The 12,172-nt window shown below is 40.4% G+C and overlaps 1 protein-coding gene across 2 annotated transcripts; it reads left to right on the top strand.

The window, feature by feature from the left end:
* Nucleotides 1-1,907: 1,907 nt before the first annotated feature.
* On the top strand, nucleotides 1,908-11,630 carry LOC133412417 (jun dimerization protein 2-like). Of its 2 annotated transcripts, none has more exons than XM_061695589.1 (4): nucleotides 1,908-2,027; nucleotides 6,479-6,615; nucleotides 8,062-8,166; nucleotides 9,422-11,630. In XM_061695589.1, the coding sequence occupies exons 1-4, from the start codon at nucleotides 1,913-1,915 to the stop codon at nucleotides 9,605-9,607; spliced, it is 543 nt and encodes a 180-aa protein (XP_061551573.1). In that variant the 5' UTR covers nucleotides 1,908-1,912; the 3' UTR covers nucleotides 9,608-11,630. The 2 variants fall into 2 exon arrangements, with proteins under 2 accessions (XP_061551573.1, XP_061551572.1); XM_061695588.1 differs by having other exon boundaries at nucleotides 6,398-6,615.
* The last annotated feature ends 542 nt before the right edge of the window (nucleotides 11,631-12,172 follow it).

Genomic DNA, 12,172 nt, shown 5'->3' with positions numbered 1-12,172 from the left:
TCTCATTTTCCTCATTCATCAACTCCTCGAAGTATTCTTTCCATCTAGCAAGCACACTGCTGGCACCAGTCAACATATTTCCATCTCTATCCTTAATCACCCTAACCTGCTGCACATCCTTCCCATCTCTGTCCCTCTGTCTGGCCAGCCTGTATAGATCCTTTTCTCCTTCTTTAGTGTCCAACCTGCCATACATGTCATCATATGCCTCTTGTTTTGCCTTTGCCACCTCTACCTTTGCCCTGTGTCGCATCTCAATGTATTCCTTTCGCCTCTCCTCGGTCCTCTCAGTGTCCCACTTCTTCTTAGCTAACCTCTTTCCTTGTATGATTTCCTGTACTGTGAGGTTCCACCACCAAGTCTCCTTCTCTCCTTTCCTGCCAGAAGATACACCAAGTACTCTCCTGCCTGCTTCTCTGATCACCTTGGCTGCAGTGGTCCAGTCTTCTGGAAGCTCCTGCCGTCCACCGAGAGCCTGTATCACCTCTTCCCGAAAAGCTGCACAACACTCGTCCTGTCTCAGCTTCCACCACATGGTTCTCTTCTCTGCCTTTGTCTTCCTAATTTTCCTCCCCACCACCAGAGTCATCTTACACACCACCATCCTATGCTGTCTAGCCACACTCTCCCCTACCACTACCTTACAGTTGGTAACCTCTTTCAGATTACATCGTCTGCACAAGATGTAATCCACCTGTGTGCTTCTACCTCCGCTCTTATAGGTCACCCTATGTTCGTGCCTCTTCTGGAAAAAAGTGTTCACTACAGCCATTTGCATCCTTGTTGCAAAGTCTACCACCATCTGTCCCTCCAAGTTCCTTTCCTGGATGCCGTATTTACCCATCACTTCTTCATCACCCCTATTACCTTCACCAACATGTCCATTACAATCTGCACCAATTACGACTCTCTCTCTGACTGGGATGCTAAGAACTACATCATCTAGCTCCTTCCAGAATTTCTCTTTCACCTCTAGGTCACATCCTACCTGTGGGGCATAGCCACTAATCACATTACACATAACACCCTCAATTACAAATTTCAGCCTCATCACTCGATCTGATACTCTTTTCACCTCCAAGACATTCTTAGCCAACTCTTCTTTTAAAATAACCCCGACTCCATTTCTCTTCCCATCGACACCATGGTAAAATAATTTAAACCCTGCCCCTAAACTTCTAGCCTTACTGCCTTTCCACCTGGTCTCCTGGACACACAATATATCAACCTTTCTCCTCATCATCATGTCAACCAACTCCCGAGATTTTCCTGTCATAGTCCCAACATTCAAAGTCCCCACATTCAGTTCTAGGCTCTGTGTTTTCCTCTTCTCTTTCTGCCGAAGAACCCGCTTTCCACCTCCTCTTCTTCTTTGACTTCGACCCACAGTAGCTGAATTTCCAACGGCGCCCCGCAGGTTGACGGCGCCGGTGGCGGACGTTGTTAACCCGGGCCACGACCGATCCGGTATGGAATTCTTTGGATGAACGCTCATATTTGTTTGGCAAGGTTTTAAGCCGGATGCCCTTCCTGACGCAACCCTCTGCATTTATCCGGGCTTGGGACCGGCCTACAGTTTGCACTGACTTGTGCCACCCATAGGGCTGCATTGTCTTGTGCAATGATGCAGGTTGAAAAATAACGAGTCTTTTGACAAAATAAGTTGTGAGAAAAATACGTTTCCTACAGATATCTGAAAAATCTTCTCAAGGACAGTAACAAAGTATTTGTATTTCGTTACTTCCGAACGCCGAGTAGAGTATTGTCGTGTCGACCTCTCCCATGCTTGATTGTAGGAGAAGTGTGACCCCCCCCCCCCCCCCCCCCCCGCGCCATACTACTTTTTTTTTTTTTTTAACTTCCCTGCTGCTGGCATCGACCTCCTCATTTCCGCATTCCAGAATCCTCCCAGATGGGGATCACGTTTAGAGTCGGGCTGATGCAACGGTTTCCACTTTATAAAATCTACACTCGACCCACGGCCGAGCAGAAGAAAGGACATTTGTTCCAGCTGGGCTCCAAGTCAGGTCAGTGGACATGTTTGGAAGGACGACTTAAGAAAAAAAAGAAAAAAAAAAAAAAAAAAAAAAAGAAAAAGGGGGGCTCTGAGTTTGCGTGTTCGTGTTCGTGTTGCTCCTTGTAGTCTGACATTTCTAGTTATTTTGAATATTGCCTGCTGGTTAATAGCCCCACAAACACCCCATTGTGTGTATGCTAAAACACAAACCAAAACAAAACATGCTATTCTTACGATAATGTGTGTCGTGCACAGATTTTTAAACGCACAGTCTCGACATTGCAACGTTTGATTGGTGCTGCTGTGCTGTCTGTCCTCTTATGAAAACACAAAAGTTGCGTAAAAACATGAATACCGCACTTGAGAGAGGAAAAACAAAAGAAGCAAACTTCCGCTTTCAACTCGTCCAGTACAGGACTTGCGCCATGCCCCCCCTTGTCAGCATTTTCAAATTATCTTACTGCAATAACATAAGTGTAAAATCAGGGATGTCAAACTTATTTTTTTTTATTTTTTATTTTTTTTCGCGAGTCACATTGGCGTTAATTCCTTAAGAAGCCTGAAACTATTTAAAATCCATCGTCATATTATTACCCATTGACAACAAATTGATGGTTGATGGACAGTGTTGGGAAGGTTGCTTTGGAAATGTAGTTGATTATACAGTTACCCTGTTGAACTATATCAATTACTTTCTCAAAGTAACATAAGTAATTATATTTGATTACATTTTGATTATTTTCTTAATTTTGAATGAATCCATTAACAGGACCTTTGGATGTTTCCTCTAAAAAGTGGATTAAAATCATCGATCATTATTTTGGAACAAACAGTACATTCAGTATTTGTTCTTCACACAAAAAATAAACTGATAACCAAACATGATGAAATATAAATACATCATATAAAATGTGTTTGTTACATTATATGAGTGTAGCATCTGGAAAACCACCATACCATACCATGTTGACCTAATGACAAATGTGCACAATTTAGACAATATCGCTTCATATGACAACCCAGATAAATTAATGTTCCATAAAAAAGTAAATGTTCTTTTATGTATTCAAAAGTGTAACAGAGCGTAACCCTTTCAATATCTCAGACACACTAATGTATTGCACCACAAAGTGGTGCTTCAAGGTCATATTTGGAAAAATATGTCATGTTTGAGATTATGGCAGAACAAGACCAGATAGAGCCAATCACAAGCATTGGCTTTAGAAGGAGGAAGTGATATGAAAACAAATCTTTTCAAGTGTAAATAAAATTGTAATCATGGAAATTTTCCTAAACAATTGTAATTCAATTACACATTTTCTCCCAGTAATGTGATGGAATTCATTGACATAAAGTTGTCATTGAATTATGTAATCTAGTTACATGTGATTCGTTACTCCCCAACACTGTTGGTTGATAACTACCGGTAGTTTTTAAATCACAAATCAAGGAAGATACTTTAACTATTTTACAATTAATAAAAAAAAAAAAAAAGGGTTTTGGTAATCAAAATTCTTGCAATATCTCAACATTACTATAAGTCCCGACAATTTGCATATTTTGATATCAATTTTAGCAAGAAACACCAAGTAAATGCACATGATTTGTATTAGGGCGCTACATAAAATGATGTTGCGGGATGGATCTGGCCCCGGGCCTTGAGTTTGACACCCGAGATATAAATTCAAGTAAGACTACAAACAGTAACATTTGTGGGCTTTGTTGAGTCTTCTCGGCAGAGATGGAGACTTGAGTCATTGTGACTCAATCACTGTTTTGATGACTTAAGGCTTGACGTGGGAGTTAAAGACTTAAAACTTGACATGATGACCTGACAGACTTGATTGTTGTTAATTTTCTATGTTTGATAAAGATAAAAGGAAATGACTTATTGAGTTGAGTTGTAGGCTACTGTCATTTTCTTTGGGGACAAAAACAAGCTGAGGTTGTTCAGAGTATAAAATGAGTTTTGATTGACAGACATATTAAACTACATGATTATTAATGTAGTGTTGTTAATTTGAAGTGTATTATGTCAAGATGTGTTATACATACATACAGGTTAGATAAATTGGCCGATAATAGCCTTATTAGAATCATCTTTATTTGCCAAGTATGTCAAAAACACACAAGGTATTTGTCTCCGGTAGTTGAAGCCGCTCTAGTACGACAACACACAGTGAATTGATAGAGAATACTTTTGAGACATAAAGATATTGAAGGGGAAAAAAACCAGTCACTGAGCAATAAAAGGTTGCTAGTAATCTGGTCATGCCGGTATAAATGTATTTTTATTTATTTATTTATTTTTGACAACTGTGCAAAAAGATGCAGTCCTCTCGCAATTAGAGCAGTTTGAATGACTAATAGAACAATAGTCCGGTGCAATGACCATTGTGCAAAGGGCGCCGAGACTTCAACAAATGTATGCAGTTTAAAGTGACTAGTAGTGCGATAATCTTATTTTACCTTATTGGGGTCTTGCTTGAGACTTGAAGGTTAAAAAGGCAATTGTTATTTGTTTTTAAACTGATGAATGAAGAAAAAAAATGGGCTGCAGCGCTTTTTTCATCCAGGGCAAAGGGACTGGTGCTCGACCACCACGAGGGGCGTATCTGTGCATGTACCTGACTAAACACATAGATTATCAAGTTAAAATCACAAAATAAGAGGAAGCTGGTGCTGGAAAATGCTGGTTGGGTAAATGTCATCCATTCGTGGTACCACATCAAAAGGCCGAAGTAAACATTTTTAGTAATTGATCTCTCTGAAGAACAATAGATCAATGATTCGAGTGCTCATTATACCACACCACACATTCACATTTGGAAGATCTTAATGAAGTTCCCGAGTCATATGGGCGGGTTCTGATTTTCACATTATGTGTGTTCAGTTTCCCTGAAGTATGAATGGTTGCCTTATTATTTAAACCAGGGTTACCCAATCACCGGGCTGCGGACCACTAGCGGGCCACAGACCATTTAGTACCGGGCCACACGGGACGGACTGGCAAACAAAAAATATATTTTTTATTTTAAATAAAAAATTTTTAGTGGATCGGGAAACAGGAAAACAGTAAGTGTGGCAGAATTTTATTTTATTTTATTTTTTGGTGCAGATAATTTTTTTTCCCTCAGCTCTTCTGTTTCTGCCATCAAAATGTTTATATTTTTACTGTTTGTAACTTGTTCGGCTACATCCTGGAAAAACTACTGAACTGATTTTCATGAAACTTTATGGCGATTCGTCAAATTGGCCAATGATAACGATCCATCCAGCCATCCATTTATCAATAGCCCTTGTCCTTATGAGGGTCGTTAGTGAGTTCGACAAAACATTGTAGTTCATTTAAGGAAAGCTAATATGCAAAACTAAATATGTAGTTACATAAAATGTAAATAACAAGCTATACTTCAGCATTTTTTGTCTCCCTGCTGAGGTTATCTTTTTCAGAGCCACTGACCCTAGATGCTCTTTCTCAAGGGCTTCATGTGGTTTTGGAGAGCTTTTTAATCGGAATTTCCTGTGCCTTTGCCAGCTTATTGCACTCATACTTACCTTTCCATTAGTCTATGGATATATTTAAATGTCCGCTCTCAGTATTTGCACAAAAGGTCTGTTGGTAAATGCACAAATATGCTACTGCAAGTGTCTTCTGCAACATATTTTTAAAAGATGAAGAGAAATGTTGACTGCCATGTTCAGCTCCCCTAACATAAAGTCCAGAAAGCCACTACCAAGAAATTCCAATAAAATTTCTATCTTTAGCGTTCCTTTGAATCAAGCATCATTTGTTGACGTTTACTAGGTCATTTGTGGAGTTGTTGACTTAACTTCTTGGAATTAGTAAATTGCGTTTGTACCAGGAAAGAGAAAGCAAAAAATAAATAAATATTGATGTTCGGCACGGTGATTGCCTTCCACTGGGCTCCTTTAGGCGGCACGGTAGACGTCTGGTTAGCACATCTGCCTCACAGTTCTGAGGACTAGGGTTCAAATCCCAGCCCCGCCTGTGTGGAGTTTGCATGTTCTCCCCGTGCCTGCGTGGGTTTTCTCCGGGTACTCTGGTTTCCTCCCGTTTGCCAAAAACACGCAGGGTAGGTTAACTGAATACTCTAAATTGCCCGTAGGTATGAATGCGAGTGCGAATGGTTGTTTGTTTATATGTGGCCTGCGATTGGCTGGCGACCAGTTCAGGGTGTGTCAGTTTGAATAGGCTCCAGCACGCCCACGACCCTAGTGAGGATAGGCGGAACGGAAGATGAATGAATGAATGTTCTCAGAAACAGACTGCTAATTTACAAGACCTATTTGATGTGGTATTTATTCATTTGGATGAGGCAGTGTCTTCAGTTTGTCTGCGATTATGTGTCTCCCTAGCTGTGGTCACGGCCGAGTGTGACATTATGCCAGGACAAATTCCGGATCCTTCGGTGACAGCAGGTTCCCTGCCCAGTCTAGGTCCGCTGGCCGGCATCTCGGCCACTCTGCTGACTGACACGCTGAAGTTTGGTGGGCTCCATGAGTTCAAGACGATGCTGTCGCCCCTGCACTTCATGAGCAGCCTGGGAAAGAGGCCTCTTGTCATCAAAACAGAGGTACGGTATGTCCAAGAGAGAATAAACGTTACAAAGTAGTACTATGCTGTACCTTTTGTTTTTAGGTGGGATTTTTTTAGAATACGCTACAAACGCATAGATCTCCACCACAGCTGAACAGTCTTAATTTTTGTCAGTCAGTGGTGGTTTCTGGGATGTGCATCATGGGCCATGTTCTCCCATGTGCTTAAAGGTCCCCTTCTATCACAATCCATTTTTTCGATTGTTTTATGCATAACATAGGTCAAAATGTGTTGGTGACATGGTTTAAGTGGCTGTTACCCACCCAGTCAACTCAGCTGAAGAGGACTCAAGAGGACTGGTACCATTGCCCGAGCTGTGTTTCAAGGCAAGCCCAGCTATACGTATCTAGCCAGAACTTCTCGACCTCGTATGCTAGCTCAGGCTCCTTCCCTGTCAGAGAGGTGACATTTCACATTCCAGAAGACCAACAGTAAAAAGGACGAATATCCATCCATCCATTTTCTGCGCCACTTCTCCTCACTAGGGTCGCGGGCATGGTGGAGCCTATCCCAGCTATCGTCGGGCAGGAGGCGGGGTACACCCTGAACTGGTTGCCAGTCAATCGCAGGGCACAACCTACGACGCTTGTTTTTGGGATTTGAGAGGAAACCAGAGTGCCCGGAGAAAACCCACGCAGGCACGGGGAGAACATGCAAACTCCACACAGGCGGGGCCGGGGATTGAACCCCGGTCCTTTGAACCATGAGGCAGACATTCTAACCAGTCACCCACCGTGCCGCCAAAGGACGAATACAGCATTTTTTTTTCTTTTCATAATTTGTGCTCTCACCTCTTTCCCCACCCCATGCTACCCCCTGCAGTATGTACAGTAGGCTACATTAAACATTGCTTAGTGTCATCATTGTGATAATCAGGTCCACCAGGTGCACATACAAAGGCATTCTTCCTATTGAATACATTTAAGAAGGTATGCGATATCAAGTTTAAAAAAAAAAAAGTCCTTTGTTGTTGTCACTTTTCTGATATAGGTGAAAAGCAATAACATAAGAAATTGTAACATCCAAAGTTGAGCTTGATCGCGGTCACTTGCATAATAACATCATGCTTTACATACACTGATAATGATACCACTAGGAACTGTATAGTAACTGATTAGTACAACAGTGGTATGGAAAATTCTCCCATCCTATTAAAAGTAACTTGATTATGATTGTTAATTTTACCCATAATCAATAGACGTAATTAATTACAATGCCTAAAACCTACTAAAAATTATTATTTCTACACTTTATAACAACAACTATAACAATAGTTTTGGCGCTTTCAGGAGAAGTCAGTTTAATAGGACTGTATAGTGCAAAGCTGTTGAACCATAATGGTATTCCAATGTGTACTTAAAGAAGCAAAACAGATTCTGTAGTTGTCCCTAACATATTTTGCACATTCCCCTGCTCTGTTTAGCGAGATGAAGAGGACGATAGAAGGAAACGAAGGCGAGAGAAAAACAAGGTGGCTGCTGCACGCTGTCGAAACAAGAAGAAAGAGAGGACGGATTATCTCCAAAAGGTGGGATCTTTTTTTTTTTTTTTTTTTTTCTATCTTCCATCCTTATCCTTACCTTACCCCTTATGGACCTTTTTAATAATGTTTAAGAATAGGCTCCAGGGTACTTACAGGTGGCAGAAAGTATTTGACTACCACTGACTTAAATTGAAACAGATCCTATCCTTGAGATACGAGTGACCCGACTAATAAGTTTTTCGAGATACGAGCCATTGATCGGCTGGTTTTTATTTTCTTTAACTTGCTTTTGAAATACGACCGCTGTATAGTGGGAAGTGACAACTCACTTCACATCAAGCAGCAGTTTTGCAGATATTCGTGAATATTCTTCAAAAAAGTGACCCTAAGCTATTATTTATTGCCATTCTCAGCTGAAGCGTATTGTCAAACTAAACAAAACAAATAGAAGTACATGTTGTGTACTTAAACAACCACATAGCCTCTGCTACGTTAATGCGAACATACAATGAGAAACTCCACTGGCACACACATAAATTGTTAGTTGTTTAAAAACAAAAATACATAATAACCCACTCAAATAGATCTGGCCCTGCATTATGTTGATCTCCACATTCATAACCAAAACAAGAGCAATCGGTAGTAAGCTGGCATTTTTTAGGATCATTAATTCAACATTGACAAGGAACAGAAATTGGAGGAAACAATTTTTGCTTATTATCCTTTATTCACCATAACACAGAGAAATTGTGTTACTATTTTAGTTGTAAATAGTTTCTCTGTGTCTTTGCATGTCATTAGCCTAAGACCACAACAGCTTGAGTCGTTTGTAACTTACTGTCACAATATCAATAGAAAATACCAGTGTGCTTGCTAAAAATTGTTTTGTTTTTAATATCTATGTAGTTTCTCAGTCATCCAGGTCAAGGGTTGAATATTGGCAACTGGACTCGTTTGTTGAATTTGTTGTCTTTTATTCTTTTCCGAAAACGTTAAACAATGACTTGGGCAATTACGGTATTAGGCTGACCACATCTAGAAAAGCTCTATATTCAACATATTTTTAGTTGCATATATAGTTGTAGTAGTTTTGAATTGGAGATGTGGGTGTTGCAACCCCCCGACTTTTTGAACACACACAAGGGATGCTAAAAGATGGCCCCTGGGCCGTGGCTTGGACACCCCTGGCCGAGGTCAAATGACATGTAAAGGTTTGTTTGGCCACTCCGAAGGTACGTGTGACATCATGGTGAAAATGTCTGTTATGACCCCTTAACTTTCTGCCTTTGTCCTCCCACAGGAGTCGGAAAGGTTAGAGATGTTAAACTCGGACCTGAAAGCCCAGATCGAGGAGCTGAAGCTTGAACGCCAGCAGCTGATCCACATGCTTAACCGCCATCGTCCCACGTGCATCGTGCGGACAGACAGTGTCCAGACGCCCGAGAGCGAGGTGAACCCGCTGCTGCAGCAGCTGGAGGCCGAGTGAAGTTGCACTGATGTCCTGCACTAACACAAGACAACTAGAAGCACTTGGCTTTGAGCCGTAAGACGGTGGAAAAGCAGGTGAGCCCTCAGGATATGTTACACCACAAGACGTGGATTGGACACTGTTGTGGCACTTAAAACATACTCTCTCCTCTAACTTTGATGTTTCACCATCAAACAAATACAAAAACCAAGTTTTATAAGTTATAGCTGAGAAACATTTTGGAATCGTCAAAGATATTCCCACAGAAATGGCTTGTGAAGTTGTGCATGCTGCGAGTTACCGCCACCAAGCCGCGATACCAAAGAAAGAAAAGACAAAGTAGAGCAATTCATAGCACTCCACGGATAATTATGTCCCCCTAGTGGTTGTGAGCAGCATAGGCGATGACATTTATGTCTGATTAGACATTTATGTTGCATTCCAGACTGCTGGGAAGTGGGACATTACCCCAGGCAGAGCTTACAAAGTGCAACCTCAAAGCACAAGAACATGCGCATGACCTCAATAAGTTTATCATTTAGGTGACATATATTATGCACCCCCCCCCCCCATTTTAAAATGTCTGTGACATGCATTTGTCGATCAAGATTTATTTACACGCCATATTTTTGGTCTTGCCGAAATTAGCCTGATTTGAGGGGATGGCCCTGTCTCGCGCAAGTGAGCCAGCCTTCATCCAGTTCCATATACTGCTGGGCCAATGGCGAGCCCCTATTTTTCTTACCATGACGACTAGGTGTGGCTGCACTTTAAAGCGATTGCAAACTCCGAAGCCACCAAAGACAGCATAGATTGTATTTTCCCACGTGGAGTCCTCACTTCAAGACCAGGCCGCCGAATTACACTTGTCATTAATGTGTAGATCCACATGGCGGACACATTTCCAAACCCAAATCCCCTAACACCACCGCGTCTGCAACTTCACCCAGCAATCAATTATGTGCCGCTTATCAGAAGCTAACTGTGTTAGGTAACGTTAAGCTGTGGATCCTACAAATCTCCATGCAGATCTGCTTACCCTTTGGCTTTGAAATAGTGTTTCAGAGACAGCGTAGTCTGGCAGCCGCTTGAAAGTGTCCCTGAAACTTTGCCTGGCCGAGCTGCCGTTAGCTAAATTCAAAACGAACATGCCAGGGCAACATTTACGCATCATTGCTTCTCTCCATGATCTTTTTGCAGGAAAAACTCCAGCATTACAGAACTCATGGAAGCTGCAATCCCAGTACACATATATTATGTAGGCAACAAATCATATTTTCTATTGTTATATTATCATTATTATTATATCATTGAGACAAATAAGGTGGAACGTTGATGAAGATGTTCTTCCTGGGCTTGTGTGGGTTTTCTCCGGGTTCTCCGGCTTCCTCCCACGTTCCAAAAAGACGCATGTTATGTTCATTGAAGAATCAAAATTGGTGTGACTGTGCGTGTGAATGATTGTTAATCTGTTAATGTTTGCTGTGATTTACTGGTGACCAATCTTGGCTGTACCTCTGCCTCTCTCCCAAAATAAGTTTGATGATATGAAATTATTATTAAAAATTGATAACCGAATGTGTGTGTGTGTGTGTGTGTGTGTGTGTGTGTGTGTGTATATATATATATATATATATATATATATATATATATATATACACACACACTGTCTTACATTTAGTGGCTTATTTTATCTGTCATTTTTCACATATTTTGGCGCAGGCGTCATGTATTCATGTATTTTTTACATATCAAATATACAGTACGTATGGACTGTTAATATTGTACCTTATTTAGACTATGGTTGTGACAAAAATGTTGTATAATTTTGTACTTTTTTATGAAGTTATGTAAGCAAAATGCAATTTGTATTACTCAAGAAATATGTCTCGTTCCGTTTTTCACTGGCTTTGATGAGTTTGGTGAATGTTGTGCTCCTTTTGGTCAACACTTCCATCTCGTGGTTGAATAGAGGAAGACCAGTTTTTGCCCCAAACAATTCTTACTCTTAAGAATAAAATGACTGATATTGTTACAAATACGTTCAAAAGAGTGTCAAGGCTGTCATCATGTCCTTTAAATTTTTGTTTTACTGCTGACAACACAGACAAGAATGTAATGGTATTAACGCTCTAAATTATAATTCTGGTTTTGCTTATAAATCAAGGGTGTGCAAATGTTTGTGCGCAAGGGCCAAATTAGTTTTTTAAAAACTGACCAGAGGGCCAGGTCTTTTGGAAAGGAGGTTAAAACAAAGAGCTAAAATGTGTCAAATGTTTTTCTTTTTAAATAAATGATTTCTTCTGTTTTAAGTTGATTGCAATTAGTGAAATTGTAAGTAACCCTTTTTTAAAATATTTTTTTTCTTTTTTTGTAAATATAAAGTTCCAAAAATAAAATTTATGTGCGGACCACAGTGTGCTAAAATTCTATCTACAATAAATTAATTAACATATAAAACCATGAATTATTTTTGTAATTATTATTTTAGGGAAATTGGCCTAATTAATACAATACAGCAAACATTACATTGATAATTGAAATGCTTGCTGGACCGGTTTAAAGAAAGGAGAGAGCTGTAAA

Source organism: Phycodurus eques, chromosome 14 (genome assembly GCF_024500275.1).
Source record: "Phycodurus eques isolate BA_2022a chromosome 14, UOR_Pequ_1.1, whole genome shotgun sequence".
Taxonomy (NCBI): domain Eukaryota; kingdom Metazoa; phylum Chordata; class Actinopteri; order Syngnathiformes; family Syngnathidae; genus Phycodurus; species Phycodurus eques.
This window is presented reverse-complemented; position numbering and strand designations above follow the sequence as displayed.